The 20,682-nt window shown below is 40.3% G+C and overlaps 1 protein-coding gene across 2 annotated transcripts in view; it reads right to left on the minus strand.

The window, feature by feature from the left end:
• Positions 1 to 20,682, minus strand: part of MYOM1 (myomesin 1) — a 129,981-nt gene that overhangs the window by 24,769 nt on the left and 84,530 nt on the right. For both annotated transcript variants that reach the window (XM_004579617.3, XM_004579618.3), the window contains 4 exons: positions 15,144 to 15,258; positions 3,934 to 4,090; positions 2,958 to 3,064; positions 2,802 to 2,846 (listed from right to left, as the gene is read on the minus strand). In XM_004579617.3, coding sequence (XP_004579674.2) covers positions 2,802 to 2,846; positions 2,958 to 3,064; positions 3,934 to 4,090; positions 15,144 to 15,258 — 424 coding nt within the window. The remainder of the gene's footprint in view (positions 1 to 2,801; positions 2,847 to 2,957; positions 3,065 to 3,933; positions 4,091 to 15,143; positions 15,259 to 20,682) is intronic.

A 20,682-nucleotide genomic window follows, 5' to 3' on the forward strand; every position in this document is an offset into this window, starting at 1 on the left:
TAGAAGCAGCGCCCATATGGGATCCTAGCACATGCAAGGAGAGAATGTTAGCTGCTAGGCTACTGCACCGGCCCCTGATCTACTTTCTTAACCTCTCTGAGCCTCACGTTCTTCACCTTTTAATTCAAATAATCATGGGACTGACCACTTTAAGGCCATTATTGAGAGTTCATTTAATTACCCTAGAAAGAGCTTGCCTATAACTAATGTAGGCTATTAATAATTTGGCACTTTTTTCTTCCTCCAGTAGCTATAACAACATCCCGCAACATCCAACTGTAAAATACAATAGGTTCACAACTAAGGATAAATACAAAAACACCTATGTTTGTTTCTGTGTCTTGTATATATTTGCACCTGAATAGTATACAAGGTGAGCAATGACCAATGTCTACAAATGCGGAAAGATGATGTAGGAGGTTGACAACACTGAAGTATACCCTTTGTCGGCCAATAAGCTGCCTCTTCACCCGGCAGCTTTGCATCAATGCTGGAACACAGTCCAGTGACTTCCTACTTTTAGCTTTCTACTCCCCCACCCTTTTTCGCTGCTGTAGATTTCATTGAATGCTTTTCTTTTGGCAGTTAATTTGCTCCAGGGAAATACATTATTTGGAGGTTTACGGATGTGCTAGGGGCTTTTAAAATAATTTTGAAAACAGCTTATCCTGAGAGAATTTACCATGCCAAAGGATAAGGGAGCACCAGGCTCCTGCGTTTAGTAAGAAATGAGACTACTGAAAAGCTTATAGTCTCAAGAGAATCACTGCGCTTGGCAACGTTTACTAAGAGGACGTGGGTATACACTGAGGATTAGTTATGCCTCTTTGACCTTATCATCAGATCTTTGAAAAGCACTGGAAGTGTCATCTCTAAGATGTTGCCTCAAAGGGCAGCACTAGCTGGGGAGATCCACATCTGCCTGTCAAGGTTTTCAACATATTTTTGGGTTTTTCTCAAGAGCCTGCCATACTACTACTGTGGGTCTCTTACACAAGAACACCTGATTGGTACCCCCAGCCCCAGGACCAGTAATTAGAGTCCTTAGATTTATGAAAACTGTAAATAATACTGGCATTAGGCAATTATAACCGCTTTAATTGATCCTGTCTCCATGTCCCTGAGATCGTTGAACTCCAAGGAAGTTCTGAGTTCAACACTGATAGGCTGTCTTCACTCATCTCACTCTAAGCAAAATATGGATGTTATTTGAACCAACTGTTGCCTAAACACTTCTCTGTGCTTATCTAACAAGACAGTGGTTTGTAGAAACTGCTGTTTCTCTCTATCATCCCCATGTTGGAGAGCAGACTCCATGGAGCTTTGAGACAGTTGTGGGTCCTTCTGGGATCACTGCTCTAGCCTAATTAATGTTAGAATTTTCCTGAAGAGTTCAGGAATCAAAACCTATTTATTATCTTTTAACGCATGGTAGGTGCTATGAATTATTGCCATTACCTTTCCTGGAAAAGACACCAATGCACAGGCAGATAGAAGTGAGTTGTTCAGTTTCACAGAGTGAGTCAAAATTAAGGTACTTGAAGAATTCATGAGAAAATAAAATTAAAATATAAGCTTATTTTGGTGCAAAAACATTTTGAAATCTATGTGTAGTATTATTCAAGAACCTTTTGAAGGTGCCTCATACAGAACGAAGAAAATATAAATCCAGCTTCTGTTTTCTATACAATTTTTCAGAATTAACTTTTAGAACATTGCTAATGGCATTACTTTGCCAACTTTAGGGTAAATATACATCTTACTTAATGCCATGGGATATTTCTCCCCGAGAATTCGCAAGTCCATGCCCTGTGCTTATACCACATAGGCATACCATGCTCTGAACAAAGTGAATTTTGGTAACATTACAGCTGAGGCCAATGTTATCCAACACTTGGCCTCACCACCAATGAGTCACTCCTTCAGAAGGATTTGGCAGGCATGATTTTTAATCAGCCTCCCTTCAGAATTTAGGAAAGGGTATGCTTCCTCTTCCTTAAAAAAGTGCAGATATACAACGATTTCCCTACAATCAGAGATAGAGTTATATAGCTTTCTGGGCTCTTGAAATTCTGGTATTAGTGAAATAGTTTATGAATTAAGAAATTCTTTAAAATTCTTGCTTTATAAGAATAAAACGCTATATATGAAAGAATTTTCTCGGTTTTTGTGTTCTCAAATTCTAGACTGTAGCTTCTGGATGCCTCACTAGTGACAGGAACTCTATCAGGCCAATGGAACCTTCCGAGAATCGTGTTAGGCTCCTTCTATTCTCTTAGGTGTCAACTGTGCAATTAATCTTGCAGGTGGAATGTGCATCATTTAAGGGTTTGTAGATAGTTGAGAAGGTTTGTTTTTCTGACTGAGTCATCACCTTATTTTCCAAGAAGGCAATACAGTAGGTACTATCTCTGGCTGTCCTTAATCAGAAATATGACTCTTCTTTTAAGTGCCAACATTACTTAAGAAGAAATTAGCTTGTCAAAAGACATGGAAATGAATATATCCAGAAAATGTTTATATAGCTTCAGAATATGAAGGCAAAAAGTAAAGAACTTAATTATGCAGATGTCATACTCATGTAAGCCTGGCACTTCTCTATATTATGAATTCTGGTAATATATTTCTACGTTTGTATCTGTGTCTGAGAACTATGGCAAAGAAAGAAGCTTCACTTCTAGAATCTGTATCTGTGGCTACTGCCTCTTCTCTTACTCCCATCAGAGTTGCCATCTGAACATTTCTAGAAGTTCCCCTCTGATAAGGCTCCTCAAATCTCTGAAAATATTATAAACACTTACTTGGGAACTTGTGATCGTGGCTGAGAGCAAGCAAACGTTTCAGCTCTGTAAGGAGAAACAAAAACAGTTAAAGCCTTAAACTACCAAAACAAAAGTCACTTGAGAATTAGAGAAACTAATGCAACATTAGGCTTGGGAACAAAACACCAAACTTACCTTCCTCGTCTATTAAGTAGCTTGATGCTATTCCATCAGTGTCCGTCACATCACAAGAGTAAATGCCCAAGTCATCTTCCCCGAGGTCTTTGAAGGTTATTTTCGTCCTTTAGAATAAAACATTTTCCTTAGATTTGAAGCCGTGTAGGGTCCATGGACCTGTGTTTTACCATCTCTAGGCATCTACACCAGCTACTGCCTTGATTTGCAGCACTTGCCTCCCTTTTCTGAGGACAAGTTAAAAGCTTGTTCATTCTTGGAATGTCAGGTTAAGTGTCATTTCCTCTGGGATGATCTTCCTGATTTCCTCTCAGGGCATAATCTCCCCAGGTTGGTAAAAATCCTCTCTTCCCCACCTATGTCACATATGTCATATAAACATACATCTATTTAATGATATTTAACTGGTCTGCCCTTGATGGGGAGCCTGATTTTTTTCCCCCATAGGTCAGAATCTGCACAGGTAACTCTGGGTACTTTTCCTAGATTATTCCAGGCATGTCCTCTTTCTGAATTTATTATGCTGCATTGGTATTTTCCCCACTATTCAGTCACTGTGCATGCAGGGACAAGATCTACTGGGGTTCTTGTTGTACCTCCTGTATCCAGTATGCTGTTTGTTATAGAATGTATGGAATGAACATACGAACGGGTTAATGACTTAGTTTGTGTTTTCTAACTTTGACAGGTTATCTTGCCAGCCAGTATCTGTATCAACTAAGCATTTAAATGTTAAGTGTACAAACTGTTTGACTGTCCTTTCTTTGATCACATGTATTTTTACCTCTGGAATTTTTGAAAAGTAATTTCTAAGAATTTTCATTTTTAGTTTATATTGGTTATGATTTTTACCATATCAGCTATAAAACCTTTGTAATTTCATCCTGTATTGAAAGTGACTCATCCACAAAACAGCTTCCCATCATGTTTTTATAGTGGAAAGGAAATCCATCATTACTACGGACACAGTCCTTACTTGTTGCCTTTGCTTTCAGCTTCCAGCCGTGGTGAGTCCTCGGTGGGTACGTAATCTTTGGACCAGACGAACTTCGAGTTTGGAGTCATCTGATCACATTCAAAGTTCAGTGAAATGACTCCATCATCATCCACATTTACAACAACCTCTTTGGTTCCTAGGACATCAAAGAGAAGACACTGAAGCTCGTGTTGGAAATCAAGCAAATAAAACTCCACGTCATTCTGAGACCCTTTAGTATGACATAAAAGGGCTTTGAAAGGGGCAAGGTAAGAGCTACAACCGCTGACGGTGTGTGTGAAGCCTCCACAGTCAACCTTTATACTGTTAAATGGGCTTACAAGTGCCACATTCCTTAAGGAAACACCGTGGACAACACTGTTTAATGGCTGAAGAAAATTGGCTGATCTGACAGCTTAGTGAAGAAGTCAAGGCAGCCTTGGGAAAAAGCAAGCTGGGTGGTCCTCATCAGGCCCTAATTCTTGTCTTCTGCTTCAGTAACGCTCACACCCGAGAGACAATCACTGAGTTCCCAGCTCCTGGCTCTAGGCTCTCGGTATAACCCAGCTGCTGTGGGTGTTTGGGGACTGAACCAGTAGATGGGTGACCTCTATTTCTCCCTTTCTCTGTCACTCTACCTTTCAAATAAATAAAATTTTTAAGGCTAACTTTACTCCATCGGAAGTTGAAGATCACGTTTCATTTCTATTCCTGATAACACATGGCCAATTCCTACAGAACACTGTTGTAAAATAAACATTGAACAGTATTCTTATTGAAATTGGAGACTAACCCTTAAAACTGTTGAGGTTTAGACAGTCCTACAACAGAGTCTGCAAGGCTGTTACCAGGAGAATAAAAATGGAAAATTTCTGTATGTCTGTTTTGTTAAGAAGAAAGGAGAAGTGACAATGCTCATTAAACATTTCTTGCTTATTGCATAATCTATTTTGGAAGCAGGATTGATTATGCATATTAATTATTCATTGCTCAATATATAATCATTTTGATTTTTTAAATATTTATTTCTTTTTATTGGAAAGGCATATTTACAGAGAAGGAAGAGATAGAGAGAAAGATCTTCCATCCACTGTTTCACTCCCCAAACATCTGCAACAGTCATAGCTGAGCCCATCCGAAGCCAGGAGCCAGGAGCTTCCTCCAGGTCTCCCACATAGGTGCAGGGTCCAAGGTTCTTGGCCATCCTTGACTGCTTTCCCAGGCCACAAGCAGGGAGCTGGATGGGAATTGGAGCTGGAGGGATATGAACTAGCACCCTGATGGGATCCCGGTGTGTGCAAGGAAAGGACTTAGCTACTAGGCTACCGCATCAGGGGCCTATAATAATTTTCTAAAAGGAAGTGAATTATCCATCCCTTTGCTGTTTATTATATTAGACTTATGACTTCAGTTTACAGCAGAAAACCATTGCATAGGCTTTGGATATTGATTTTTTCCTATAACGTAATCTATTTGACTTTTTTTCAAAGGAGTTACAAAATGAAACTCCATGGACAATTGCATTAGCTTTGCTTTGCTTTTACTTTTGTAAATAACCTCTGTACTGTAACACCTCACCCATTTGGAACTTTGCCCGGAAGCCAAAACTAAGAAAAACATGTCTCTAGGCGTCAGTGCTGATGTGACAAAGTCCACTCATGAGTGTCCTGAACATGCTCTGGAGATTTCCACTTGGAGTCTATTTATACTTCCCTGCAGACAGTTCCAAAAAGCCTACAAGGCTGGTTTACTTCCATAAGTCAGACTAACAAAGACCGGGAGGTTAGAAGTTCCTACCAGAGGCTCACTGAGAATCAGGAAAATAACAGCAGGACAAGAAGCAGTAAAACAAAAACGCAGGCACACAGACATTATTTAGTAAAGAGCTCTTCACTCCATAATGACATCACCGTGTCGCCGCAACCTACAGTCAGAGAAGGGCAAATAAGACAGGATACTGCACTCAGGCCTGCTGACAATTCAGCTACTGAAAGGCGTAATCTATTTTAAAGAAATTTTATCAGGCAGCCTAAAAATCAAACTTGAAAGTAAATGTACATGTAGGTAGGGCAAATAATCAAATAAGTTTGTTTAGGTTTCTGAATGGCCAAATTCGGTCTCAAGCCCGTGTAACTAAAAGACAGGAAGGCGTTAGGACTGGCATTATGCAGGCATCCCATATGGGTGCAAATTGGAGTCCTGGTTGTTTCACTGCCGATCTAGCTAGTGCTCTTGGGAAGACAGGGGAAGGTGGCCCAGCTGCCTGGGCCCTTGCCATCCTGGCTTTGGCCTGACCCAGCCCTGGCTGTTGGGGAGCTGGGAGCCAGGAGCTTCTTCCAGGTTTTGCACGCAGGTCCAGGGTCCCAAGTACTTTGCAATCCTCCACTGTTTTCCCAGGCCACAGCAGGAAGCTGGACTGGAAGTGGAGCAACCAGGATATGAACCGGTGCCCATATGGGATGCTGGTGCTTGAAGGTGGAAGATTAGCCTCCTAATCCATTGCACTGACCTATGAAAGTTCATTTTTATAAAGCACTTGAAGATTTTGTTTTGAAAATATGAATTGGAACAGAAGATATTGCTTTGCCTTTTAAAAGAAAACATGTTAGCTTTAAGCTCCAAGAGAGGCATGTGTCTCTATCTCAACCCATCAGTCTTATATCGTTATCTTTAGCTGAATTCTAAGCTAAGAATTGTGATAATCTCTACTTTCAGAAAAAAGATGTAACTTTTTAAGGTCATATTAACATTTCTAATTTAGGGCCCAGAGCTGTAATTTGTGGTATAGCAGATAAAGTGTCATCTGTGACACCTGCATCCCATATGGGTTCCAGCTCGATTCATGACTACTCTAGTTCTGACCCAGTTTCCTGCTAATGTGCCTGGAAAAATCAGTGAAAGATGACCCAAACGTTGGGCCCTTGCATCCACGTGGGAGGCCTGGAAGAAACTCCTGGCTCTGGCTTTAGCCTCGTCCAGATCTGGCTGCTGTGGCCATTTGGGGAGTGAACCAGTGGATAGAAGATCTTTCTTTGCTGTCTTAGTATCTCTTTCAAATAAATAAATAAATCTTGAAATGAAATAAAAATTTTAATTTAAAATGAAGAAATTGCTAGGAGAAAGATCAAGTAAGATCGGGATAAAAGCTGTGAAGTCAACTAGGATTTCAGAGAGCTGTGCCTATTTGTGAAGCTTGTTGCTTGATGAGTCCCATCAAGTCAAAACAGCATTAACAGTATCTGCATGGGTAGAAAGAGACGCTTTTCTTCAACTCATGCATAATTTGAGCTATGATGGGTGCTATTGGCTGATTTGTTTATACAGGTGAGCAGGAAAAAAAAAGTGCATAAAAACAATTAGGCTCATGTTGGCCTTTGGTTTAAACAAACAAACATTCATTAAATGAGCATTTGATACTGGGTGGTTAGGGTGATGTGTATAGGACTGGATTCTACAAAGGTAGGAATTGTGTCTCTAGTATTTTCTAGATATATTTACACGTAACAGCTTTAAAAGAACAATGCAATTTTAAAATTTGGTGGGGTTTATATTATTAAAAGTCGTCCAACTGAACAGCAAGAATAGATCAATATTTTGTTATGTAGGTAAGATGAGATAAAAGTACCAACAAAGGGAAGCAGTGGGCTTCCTAGTCATTTACATCAGAATTTGGAGCTGAGCTTTCCTGAAAAATCAAGAACGTCATTTTTTAGAAAACATTCATTTATTTACTTATCCATCTGAAAGACAGGCACAGAGAGACAGACAGCAAGAGGCAGAGATCGTCCATTAGCGAGTTCACCCTTCCAACGGCTGAAACAGCTGGAGACAGGAGCCCAGGATGACCCATGGGTCTCCCACATGGGGAGACCAAGCACTTAGGGTGCATCCTTCTGCTTCTCTCTGCAGCTGGGCCTTGAAGTGGCACTCACATAGGATGCTGGCACCCAGGAGGCAGCATAACCCACTGCATCACCATGTAGGTTCCAATCAGTGATGCTACTAACAGCCCAAAGGATCTCTCTAAATGTAATACTTGGAACTACAGTGATGCTATGGGAAGTTAACACACATCCCTGGGATGTCTACATCACATCCAGGAGTGTCTGGCTTGAGTTATAGTACTCTACACTTCCAATCCAGCTTCAGATCCACCGCCCAGAAGGCGGCCCAAGTGCTGGGATTCCAGCCACTCCTGTAGGAAGACCCAGACTGAGTTCCTACTGTTAGTCAGGCTCACCCCTATCAATGCAGTGAACCAACAGATGGAAGATTCTCTCTCTCTCTCCTTCTGTAACTCTGCCTTTCGAGCAAACAAATGAACAACTCAAGTAATTCTCTGGCTTTTTTGAAAAATTGAATTATTTTATATGCTAGTATTTATGAATATTTGTTGAGTTCTATAACAATCCTCACTGGAAAATAATGCTTATAAAAATAACTTACCATTGCAAAGAAATAATGCATTTTTAAACAAAATTATTATGCAAATATAAGACAAGTTTGATGCCATCACACATTCCATATCACTTTTCAAAATCCAACATTTGGTTTTAATTAGTAACATAATTCTTTGAATAAAATTTTAAAGAATGATTTTGTATAATAACTGCTTTTTACAATAAAACCTGCAATGGGAAATTAAATTGATATTGGCCTACATTCTGGGTTTATGAAAAGAGTAGAAATGTGTTGCTGAAAAACACTTCAAATAAATATTACTTTAAAAATATTAAATTTAATTAAATAACTTAATTAAAATGATTTAAGTTAATTAAATGAAATAGTCTAAATAAATATACATGCGAGAAAGCAGGAGCTTGAGATAAAAACTATCTTTTAGAAAATTTAAAAGCACTCAAAACAGTTAAAAATTAGCTTGGTGTTTTCCTGTATCTGAAAAGCAAAGACATGCTGCAAAGTAGAATTCTATTTAGAATAAGAGGAAGTAGGTGTGTTTATCTGGAGAACCGATTTTTTCACATATTAAAATCTAGGAGCAGTTAATGTAATTGTAAAACAAAGGAGCAAAGAAGATGTTTGGCCTAGTGGTTCCGATACAGGCCCAAACCCTTGCATTTCATGGCTCTGGTACTGGTTGTAGCTTCCTCCTAATGTACACCCTGGACAGTAGCAGGCGACGGCCCAAACAGTTGGGTTCCTGCCACTCAGGCATAACTCAAACAGAACTCCTGGCTACTGGCGTTGGCCTGGCCAGCTCCCAGCTAATGTGGACATTTGGAGAGTAGGCCAGCTGATGGGATATCTGTCTCTGTTTCTGCCTATCCCTCTTTCTCTCTTTCTTAAATAATTAAATTAACAGATAAGGGGTAAAGGATATATAAGAGGCAAAAAAAATTCTACTAAAAATTTACAATATTTATAATATTAAAATGAATTATTTTTAAATAAATACTCTAGAAAAGTCAAGAGCAATATATTAATCTATAAAGCAGTAAAAGTATTTCTTCTTTTATTTTTATTTCTTAAAATTTTCAAAAATCTACTTGAAAGGAAGAGTCAGAGAGAGAACAGACACAGAAAGATCTTTCATCTGTTGGTTCACTCTCCAAAGGACCACGACTGCCATGGCTGGGTCAGACCCAAGCCAGAAGCTAGGAGGCAGGAGGCAAGAGGCAAGAGGCAGGAGTTTCTTTCAGGTCTCCTAGGTGGGTGCATGGGCCCAAGGAGTTGTGCTGTATTCCACTGTTTTCCCAGGTGCATTGGCAGGGAGCTGTATTGGAAATGAAGCAGCTGAGACTCAAATGGGCACCATAAGGGACATGGGCATCTCAGGCAAAGGCTTCACCTGTTACTTCACAATGCTGGTCACCAGTAAGAGCATTTCTAAACATCCTGGCATAAACTACTGAACAATGCTGTGTGGAAATGAAGTTGTTACTCTATCAAAGAGAAAACTTAAGAGAAATTTAATTGCTTCACAGCTCGGGGCAGGCATTGTGTTGCAATAGGTTAAGCCCCTAAGGGGGACACTCACATCCCATCCTGAAGTAGCATTTTGTGTCCCAGCTCCTTTTCTTCCAATCCAGCTTCCTGCTCAGGGGCCCAGGAAGAAAGCTCAAGTACTTGTCCCTGCCATTCATGTGAGAGGCCCGGATGGAGTTCTAGGCTATTATTGGCTTTGACCAGAAATGAACTGGCAGATTGAAGATCTTTTTATTCCTCTCAGTTATTCTGCCTTCCAAATAAACAAGTAAATCTTTAAAAAAAAAGATTTATTTATTTTTATTGGAAACAGATTTATAGAGAAAAGGAAAGGCAGGAAGATCTTCCTTCTACTGGTTCACTCCCAAAATGGTCATAATGGTTGGAGCTGAGCCCATCTGAAGCCAGGAGCCAGGAGCCTCGTCTGGGTCTTCCACGTAGGTGCAAGGCCCCAAGACTTTGGGCCAACCTCCACATCCTCCACATCCTTTCCCAGGCCACAAGCAGTAAGCTAGAACGGAATTGGAGCAGTTGAGACATGAACCAGCACCCATATGAGATCCTGGCCAACAAAAGGTGAGGATTTAGCCACTAGGCTACCATACCAGGCCCATAAGTAAATCTTTAAAAAATCAAATCAAATAATTCTTAACTGGAAAGACCATTTTCCAGGAACTGATGTACTGTCAGTTTGCTCATGTTAAAGCAAGTTTGATGTCTTGCCGTTTAAGTAAAGGAATTCCTATGGATCTTCTCATCCAGATGAATAGCCATCCCACTTTCCCATAATGCTGGGCTGGAAAAATGAAACAATGGTGTGCCTTCAACAGTATGCCTAAACCATTTGTCATGGTTTAGGCTTTCTCAAACACAGCTTTTATATTTGCCCAAGAACATCAGAACTCAGTTAAGATCTCAGAAGAGTTGGGAATAGAAATTAAAGGAGACTATTTTGACAAATCCTTAATACAGAAGAGAGATGCTTGGATACACAGACAGCATTTCCGTGGTCTGTCTAGGTGTCAGCAACCCTCTGCACATGAATGGGTCAAGGTGTAGCCCAGCTCTAAAATGAGCTATTTGGAAATTTACTCATTCCATCCTGCCTTTCTCCCCCATCTTTTCAAAACAAGATCCAAAAAAGATAAAATGTAAAAGTGGAAATAAAATTGCAAGAAAGTGTTTACCTTCTTATGCTTTTCATAATCTGGTATGAGAATTCATTATCATAAAAAAAGTCCCCTGCATCCGTGCTAGCATATCACTTTAGTAAACTTAAAGTAGTTGTTCTCCATGGAGTGTGTGTGTGATGTGAGCTGCCTGTGTTCCTGATGACTGCTGGCTGATCCAGCACCCCGGCACTCACGATGTAGCTTCCCATGGAAATCTCCCAGCTTATCCTTCATAACAAGGGCATGCTATACAAGTCACCCTGGCTTAAGTGACCACACTGAGGCAACAAAACAGAGTCACACTTACCAGGCAAAACAAAAAACAGTCATTTGCTGTTTTTCCATTTAGTAGATTAACTATGATATGTCAGGGAATATGGTGGGGGCTATCAGCATAAACAGAAAGCACACGGCTCCTATTTGGAAGGAGTCCATAGGCTACTACTTAGTTTTCATGCCTAATTTCATACTAGAATTATTCAAAGAACTACATAAACAACAATAAACCTATGTGCAGACTTCATTCTAGGGATGATTTAACTGGTCTGGAATACAGTCCAGATATCAGGATTTCTAAAGAGTTCCTAGTGTGATTCTCAGGTACAGCCAAGGTTGAGAACTACTATCCCACTAGGTAAGAGACCAGTTAGTAAGCTTTCTCAATCAATCCATTGAGTTCATCTTTGAGAAGCAGCTTGGCTTCCTAAGTCAGAATCGTCCAGACTTCACCATGCAATGAGAAAGTACATATCTTTCCTCACAGTCTACCAGGTTCTGGGTCAACCGATTTTTACATACTGGCATTAGCAGCATTTGTGTGCCAGATTGTCAACTCAACCCAAGCTTTATACTACTTTCAGTAGTGCATTCTCCTAACCTGCCTTAACCCTCGTGGCCAAGCCTGGCTTCCTGCAACCCTGTTCCTGCTTGGGCTGGAGTCTGTGTTCTCTTGCCTGCCGCTCTGTTCTCAGGGAGGGATATCTGCAGCCTGGACCACTAACACTGCTGCCTCCCACATCACCTCCCTGCCTTGGCAGCTGTCTGTCTTGTTTTCCATCTGATCTGGTTCACCTGGCCTCCACCTCTACCTCAGGCTTGATATAATCAACCACAAATACTGTTTTAAAACATTAACTATCAAGAAGAGAATGTTGTTTTATGTACCAAGAAAACTACACTGAATACTTTTCTTCTTGTGGCTTATTTAACTAATGGAGTTCTCAGTAAGGCATGGTAGATTTAGTCCATTCCTCGCAGCGTTGTTGACGGCACAGTTGCCCTTGGCAGCCGTGGCTGGGCCCTGTCTACTTGAAAATATATGTGGTTTTTACTTTAAAGGGAGACTAGTGATTCTACTAACCATGACAGATATGGTTAACTTTTAACTACAGTTCAAATTACACCTGAGGTATCCTGTTAGTTGTTAATTTGTGCTTTGCTATTACATGATAGACTTCATTTTCTAACTGAAATTTTAACAATGCATCTCCCAAACTGTTCTTCTGAAACATTATCCAAGTTTCACAACCGAAATCTTGAAATTGGTATACTCCACCCCATTCCAATATAAAATAAATTTGTGAACAAATGAGTATATTTATACTTAATGGAATTAATAACTACAGCTACTTTTAGGCTATATAAAATTTTTTTTATGGGGGTTTACCTTTGACAACTGTTTTACAGCTTACTCACTATTGGAAATGTTTTAGGACCATATGTCCAAGCTCTAATCATATCAGGTCATAAGTTTTGTATTCTCCACTAATTACTAAGCTTAGCATGCAGAGATGGCATCATGACTGTGCTCTTAGGGTGTGCACAGCACCTGCTATGCAGTAGGAATTCAAGAAACACGTGTTGAAAGAATGGATGTGCCTGTTGTGCATTAAACAGGCCCGAAGTCACCGGAGTTTCAGATCTTCTATGAGGGGCAACATCTGACTATGTGTGTCCCCAGATTCTTTCCTGGGCCGTTAGCCAGTGGTTCCTGAATGGGTTCATAGGACACTGCTTAGTGTGTCAATGTCTGCAGCTATTATTTGCAGTTCCATAATGGAAGTGGAATAGCCACAAAAGTGATTTTTAATGGCTTATTCCAGATCACGGAAACAAACTCTCACCCACGAGGTCGCCAGTGCATCCTTTTCTCTCAGCGTTGAGTTGTTAATGTCATGCATTTGCCATCTGCCACTCCGATGCTAGGCCTGAGTAATTGATTTACACTTTTTCAGTCCGTGAGATTTGGAATCTATGTCTTTCAGGGTGCTTTTGGTTTATTCATAACTAGAGTAAGAATTTACTTATAAGGCAATCTAAATGTTGAGACTAGACACTGCACTTGGGGCTTGCGCACATCCATCAATTTCCACAGTGCTGTCAACTGAAGGATCTGGAACCTACAGGAATATGTAGATATGTGCTAGCTTCTTTGTTACTTTTCCTGGGTGTAGATGTTTCTAGAACTTTTCTGCTTTCTCATGGAATTTTCCTAAAAAGAATTTATATGAAGAAAAGCTCTCCCTTGGACACCTATCACTCTTTTGTGTAAGAAGGTCATGTTTATTAGGCCCACATCTACAGAGTAGCTGAAAATAGGTTATGAAGACAATGAAACTGTATCACATAATACAATGTAATCAATGAATAAAAAAAAAAAAGAAGAAGCAAAGAAAGAGCCAGAATGGTAGACTAATAAACATTGGATATGGCATCGTAAACAAAACAAAACAAAACAAAAAAGAACTAGGGCAAAAGATAGAGACATTTCCTCAAAGGGCACATCATGTACACTTTGCGATAACTGGGCCTAGCAGCTGAGATGGCTCTGTCTCCCAGGTGGGGCAGGTACCTGGGATTGATATACAGCTCTGTCTTTGATTCCAGCTTCCTGCTAATGTACACTCAGGAGGCAGCAGCAATGACTTCGGTAACTGGGCTCCTGTCGCCCATGTGGGAGACCTGGGATGGGTTCCCAGCTCCTGGTCTTAGCCTGGGCCTAGTCCTGCCTACTATGGGTATCTGTAAGTAATCAAATAGCTAAGACTTCTCTATCAAATACATTTAAAAAAAAAACCTAGTTAACATTTTTATCCTTTTTTGCTTTTGGTGCTTTCTTTAACTTAAATAAGATTAAATACATGCTAACTTTAAAAATGATACAGATTTGAACGATAAAATAAGTAAGTATAATTACATAATGCTCTGGAACTCCGTGGCCCAGGAACACTGTAAACTTTGTTCTCATACTAAAAGGGAAGACTGTCCTCTCCAACCCAACCATGGAAAGTGGGTGGTGCCTCAGCTCCATAGAGCATTCAGTTGGAACGGCTGTTAGTTTAACCCACAGGTCAGCAAGCCACGGGTTGTGGGCTAAATCTGGACTGTTGCCTCTGCTTGCATGGGTCACAAGCTAAGAAACGCTTTTATATTTTCAAACAATTGAGGAAAATCAAGAGTTTATTAATATTTCAGGACATGGAAAATTAGAATTCAAATGTTATAATGTATATAGTACATATTACATGCATAACTGTTTATGGGAGCACAGCTGTGCATCTTAATTTTGTATTATCTTTGGCTACTTCGTACCATGGCAGAGTTGAGTAGCTATGACAAGGTTCATGGGGCTGCAGAGTCAAAAATATCTGCTATTTTGTCCAACACGGAAAAGGCTTGCTGAGTCCTGATTTAATTTAAGAGCTACAATTACACAGATCCTACATTTCTCTGAGGATTGTGCCTGCTACCTGCGCTGTTCCTGCCATCCAGATGATTGGAAATTGTGTGAGAATTATGACAAGGTTATAATATAAAATGTCATAGGAGTGTTTGCTTAGAACAGTTGGTCTAGGAAGAACAACTTGATTAAGAATTTCGCTTTTTTAACATGTGAACAAGAAAAACCTCAGGATCACCACAAACTTGACTCACTTCTGTTCTGAGGAGCCTGTGAGGGAATAAATGATGGTCAATGCTAACATCCTGCTTGCCAATTAATCAGATAGCGCATATTCATGATTTTGAAAATTAGCAAGTAATTTGGTATTTGGCATGGATGAGATTAATCTTGATGCAAAGGTGAAAGCTCACCTGGACGGGTTTCTGCCACAACAGGGCCAGCAAGGTCAGATGGCTTCCCGACTCCAGCCTGGTTGATGGCTCGGACACGGAACACGTAGCTCACACCCTCCTTGAGGCCTTGAACCTGCAGGCAGCAGTCATAGGAACAATGGACATTTTAGAAACAATGTTATTTAAATGACTGAAAAATGTGTGCTCTTCCTCTGTAGTAATATTTGAACCCTACGGCACCAATAGCACAGGACTTGTGGTAGAGTCCCGATTCTAGGTGAGTGCCTTGGTTCCGGACTACCACCTTTATGTCTGGACCAGAATCTGTAAGTAGATAGGATGGACTTTTTCTAAGATCTCTTCCAACTCTGAGGTATTCCTTTGTTAAGGTGGTTTAATGGGCACCCACATCAGAAACAGAGAGAAATATACATGTGCCTTGCTTAGATGAGTTAGCTACCTTTTTCTTTGCTCAAAAAATTGAAATATGCTTACAATAGCATATGTTCTAACTTTTCCCTGATATTTTTGAGAAAATCCGTGAATAATTTCAAATGCCATTTTTGTCATAAGAGAAAGTGCTAGAACAAAACCAGAAATTGTACCTATAAATTTAATATAGCTACTTCTTACTAAACAGATAAGAAATGAACATAATTGTAAATTGAACTTGTTAATCATCAAAATGCATTAAAATTTTAAATCTTCAAGTTGTTAGTAGTCAAAAAGATGCCTGTTGAGAATATATCACACGTGTGCCATGCTTCAGAGTTAGTTGTAAAAAAAAAGATTTATAATCCATTTTCATGACAGTCTCACTTTATAAGTTTTCTGTAACTTTCTTTGGGTTCTGCATGGTCTTATCATTATTATATATACTGTTAATATTTCATAAAATTATCTTTCTACTTTAAAACATGTGAATTTAAAAGTTCTATTTAAAATTTTATTTTATTGGAAAAGAGTTATAGAGATAAAGCAGAAAAGACAGAAAGAGAAAGAAATCTTCTATCCACTGTTTTGTTTTTTAAATGACCACAACAGCCGGGGCTGGGCCAAGCTGAAGGCAAGAGTCAGGAACTCCATCTGGGTCTCCCCACATGAATGGCACGGACCCAAGTACTTGGGCTACTTTGCACTGTTTTCCCTGGTGTCTGAGCAGGGAGCTGGATTGGAAATGCAGCAGCCAAGACTCCATCTGCTTGCTCATGTGAGAAGCCGGTGTTGCAGGAGGTGACTGGCTTCACCTGCTGTACCGCAATGCCAGCCCCCAGGGCATGATACACTTAAAGGGAGGATTTATTACACCCAGAGGTGATGATTTTTCCACATAGTTTTTGTGTTGAAGATCAATGCACAAAACATGATTTAAACCAAACAATGGGGGAATACATTTGTTCAGTCAAGTGAAGTGTGTGTAACCATGTATTCAAATGGATTACATATCAAATTGCTAAGATTTTAATCTGTTTTATTGTGTTTGTTAAACAGAACAACACCATTTATATAGCAATAGCTTTCGCTGCAGCTAATGGATTTTTAAAATGAATTTTAATCTAGAAATAATTTTGAACATAGACTCAGCTTAAATGCATAGATTTTGACATAGTCAAGTTCTAAAATTACACAAAATGATCCCAACTACAGACCATAGGCTCAGTGAAATAAGCCAATCCCCAAAGGACAAATATCACGTGTTTTCTCTGCTGTAAGGCAACCTTTATGCAAGATACAAGACCAACAGATAATACTGGTAAACATAAATAGATACATAATCATCTAGAGGAACTGTATAACAGATTATCATATTGAGATGTGAGGATACAATTCAGTATGCATCTCTACTTCCAAACCAAAGATGGATTCCTAATGAAACTGTTAAATACATATATACATATATATATATATATATATGTGTATATATATATTGTTTTTTTTAAAGATTTAGTTTATTTGTATTGGAAAGTTAGATATACAGAGAGGAGAAGAGACAGAGAGGCAGATTTTCTGTCTCTGTCCAATGATTCACTCCCCAGGCTGCTGCAACGGCCAGAGCTCAGCTGACCCGAAGCCAGGAGCCCGGAGCATCTTCTGAGTCTCCCATGCGGGTGCAGGGTCCCAAGGCTTTGAGCCATCCTCGACTGTTTTCCCAGGTCACAAGCAGGTAGCTGGGTGGGAAGCAGGGTTGCCGGGATTAGAACCAGCGCCCATATGGGATCCTGGCACTAGGCTATTGCTTCAGGCCCTAAATATACCTTGATAATAGGATGCTGGACTCTGTCATTGTCCAATCCTTCGATGTCAGGATACCCTTAAATAGCAGAATGTTGAACTTCTGACTGTTTTTGTAGGACTATAGTATTGTAATAATATAGAGGAAATCAGTGAGGGGAGGATATTTGGAGAATAGGAAGGGAAAATCCCAAAACCTATAGAAATGTATCATAAAATAGCTAACTGGCTAAATAAATAGATTAAAAATCTGTATGAAAATAAATTCTATGATTACAAATAATGTCAAGAAACTCTGGTTCCTAGAAGTGAACAGAAAAATGTCTTGTTATGACAAAACTAGGCCAATTATCGGGTACCTGTCTCTGAAGCTGCCACCTACGTAGTGTGTGCTTGTGGGTCATTGCTGCAACAGGCGTTGGGTCACTGGGCTGACAGGGTCACACTGCCACTGTTCTGTCACCTCAGGGGTGTGGACCAACAGCTCCAAAGCACCCTAATTATGTAATGCATATTATTTAGACACATGTATTTCTTTTTCTTGAGTTTTTTCTCCTCTCCATAATGTCTTTGCTTTCTACATCCTTGACCCTTATCACTCCAAATATTCCTATTTCACCAGATTGTAATTACCAACAAAGAAATCAAATGAGGAATTTTGAATTTAGCCTGAGCTTAAATTCAAATTCATTTCAGAAATCCATTTGCTCCAATGAAGACGATCAGTACATAAATAGTAGCGTTCTGTTGTCATAAACACAATGTAAATCAGTCCCTTTGACTGATTAGTGAAAGTGATGCATCTTTAACTCTTTCTAGGAACCCCTGACATCAGAAGTTGGAATGGGGCCCAGTGCGACAGCTAGTGGTTAAAGTCCTTGCCTTGAACGCACAGGGATCCCATATGGGCATTGGTTCTAATCCCGGCAGCCCTGCTTCCCATCCAGCTCCCTGCTTGTGGCCTGGGAAAGCAGTCGAGGACGGCCCAAGGCTTTGGGACTCTGCACCCACATGGGAAACCCGAAAGAAGCTCTTGGCTCCTGGCTTTGGATTGGCTCAACTCCAGCCATTGCAGTCATTTGGGGAGTGAACCATTGGATAGAAGATCTTCCTCTCTGTTTGTCCTCTTCTCGGTATATCTGCCTTTCCAAAAAAAAAAAATAAAATAAAATAAATAAATAAATCTTAAAAAAAAAAGATGCCCAAATATTATCATCTTCACACAAAAAAAGTTGGAATGAATGTTGGGGCTTCCACAGAAACTATCCCACTATGTTGCATTTGCAAAAAAGTTAAGTTCTCCTATTCATGGAGCTCTCCTGTTTTCACTGAGTTCATTAGACTGCACTTTTTAATTCATAAATTTCTGGCCTATAGTAGGATTGACTTCTTTTTAAACAGAAAACACCCAAAAGAATGAACATATGTCAAACTGGCTATCGAAACTAGGAGGCATTTTTACTTTATGCCTTGTTTGAATTTTTCAGCAAGAGTAGGTGTTAATTTTACATTCAGAAAACCAAAAATTCTACTTCTACTTTAAAAACTGCTCGTAAACAGGGGCCAGGATGGTTGTGTAGCATGTTAAGCTTCTGCCTGTGGTGCTGGCATCCCATATGGGCACCAATTCCAGTCCCAACTGCTCCATATCCTATCCAGCTCCCTGCGACTGCCTGGGAAAGCAGCAGAGGATGGTCCAAGGGCTCCGGTCCCTGAATCCTCCTGGGAGACCTGGATGAAACTCTTGGTTTCAGGCTGGCCCAGTTCCGGCTGTCTCAGGCATCTGGGGAATGAGTGAACTAATGAATGAAAGACCCCTCTATCTCTCCCTCTCTCTCTCTCTAAGTCTGCCTTTCAAATAAAAATATATGAAAACTGTTCATAAACCAAAAGGTCATTTCCTTGCAGAAGTTCACCTCCAGGTTTGTGACACACACAGTTAACCTCAGTCTCCTCCAAGTCTGCCTTTATCAGTTTTCTTTCACAGTACTCTATGACACGCAGATGAATGAAATGACATTCGCCATTCTTCAATAGGTTAAACTGTTTGTTTTTCTTACTGCTCATTTTTTTTCTGGACTGTTTGTCTCTTTTGCATAGCTTCTCATCTTTGTCTTGTTTCACCCGAGTCAGGTCCAATCTCAGGCGCTTGGCATCCTGTGCTGGGCGGGTTGAGGATCTAGAAATGTTTGGCCATGAGTTTTGACCTTGATGTTACACCATCCTAAGGCAGGGATTTTTTTGTTTTTGTTTGTTTTAGTCTAGAGGCTTCCTGACTCATCTGAACACCTAGATGGTATCCTGGGCTCCAGCTCTTCCCTGAACTTTTACCTTCCACACAAAGAGTCCCTTCGTTATTTCCTCAGAGCTTTGTAAGGTAGGTGGAGGGGAGACTGGCACGTACTAGGCTGAGTTCATCTCCTAGAGGAGATACTTACATTGCAGCTACTATAAAGCCTTAACCCCACAGAATGGCTGACAAGCAGTAGGTATTTCAATTAGGATAGCAGACCAGTGGGAAAGATCTGATTGGCGGGGTATAATCTGAATATCCTCTAAGGCTTGCCCTATAGAAATAGCCTTTTTTGCTGAAAGAAAGGTTTGTGTGAATGCAGTGTGCATTTTTCTGAATGACTAGTGAATTCATACTTCATTCAAGGCACTAACCAACAGAATCATATTCCCCCCAGTCTCTGAGGCCCTACTGTGGCTTTAAGTTCTCCAGGTGCTACTGTTAACAAAAAATGTTAAAAAAAAAAACCTTTTTTTTAATGCTTCTGTTTAATACAAATAAGATTCAGTGGCCATAGCCCAGCAGGGTTTGGTAAATAGAGTAGTAACTGGCTCTGTTAGCACATTCTAGAGGCATCTGGAAGGCAATACTATGGATAAGGGTGAGGAGAAGGTCAAGCATTGATAACAAGCACTTATGTGAGCACAAGCAGGAAGGAGCGGCTCAAGTGAGGCAGGGCCTGACTCAAAGCCCAGCAATCAGACACAGGTTTCCTGGTGTCGACTCTGTACAACCAGCACCTTCAATGCAAGCCACCTTCCAACAGAGCCAGAGGCAGGCATAATAAACAGCATTTAAAAAAAAAGATTTATTTATTTATCTGAAAGACAGAGCTACAGTGAGGAAGAGACAGTGAGACAGAGAGATCTTCTGTCCACTAGCTCAGCTTTTAAATGGTTGCAACAGCCAGGGCTGGGCCAAGCTGACATAAGTGACCAGGAGTTTCATCAGTTGTCCTACGTGACTGCAGGGCCCAAGCACTTGAGCCATTCTTTGCTGCTTTCCCAGGCGCATTAGCAGGCTGCTGGATCA

This window comes from Ochotona princeps, chromosome 18, assembly GCF_030435755.1.
Source record: "Ochotona princeps isolate mOchPri1 chromosome 18, mOchPri1.hap1, whole genome shotgun sequence".
Lineage (NCBI taxonomy): Eukaryota > Metazoa > Chordata > Mammalia > Lagomorpha > Ochotonidae > Ochotona > Ochotona princeps.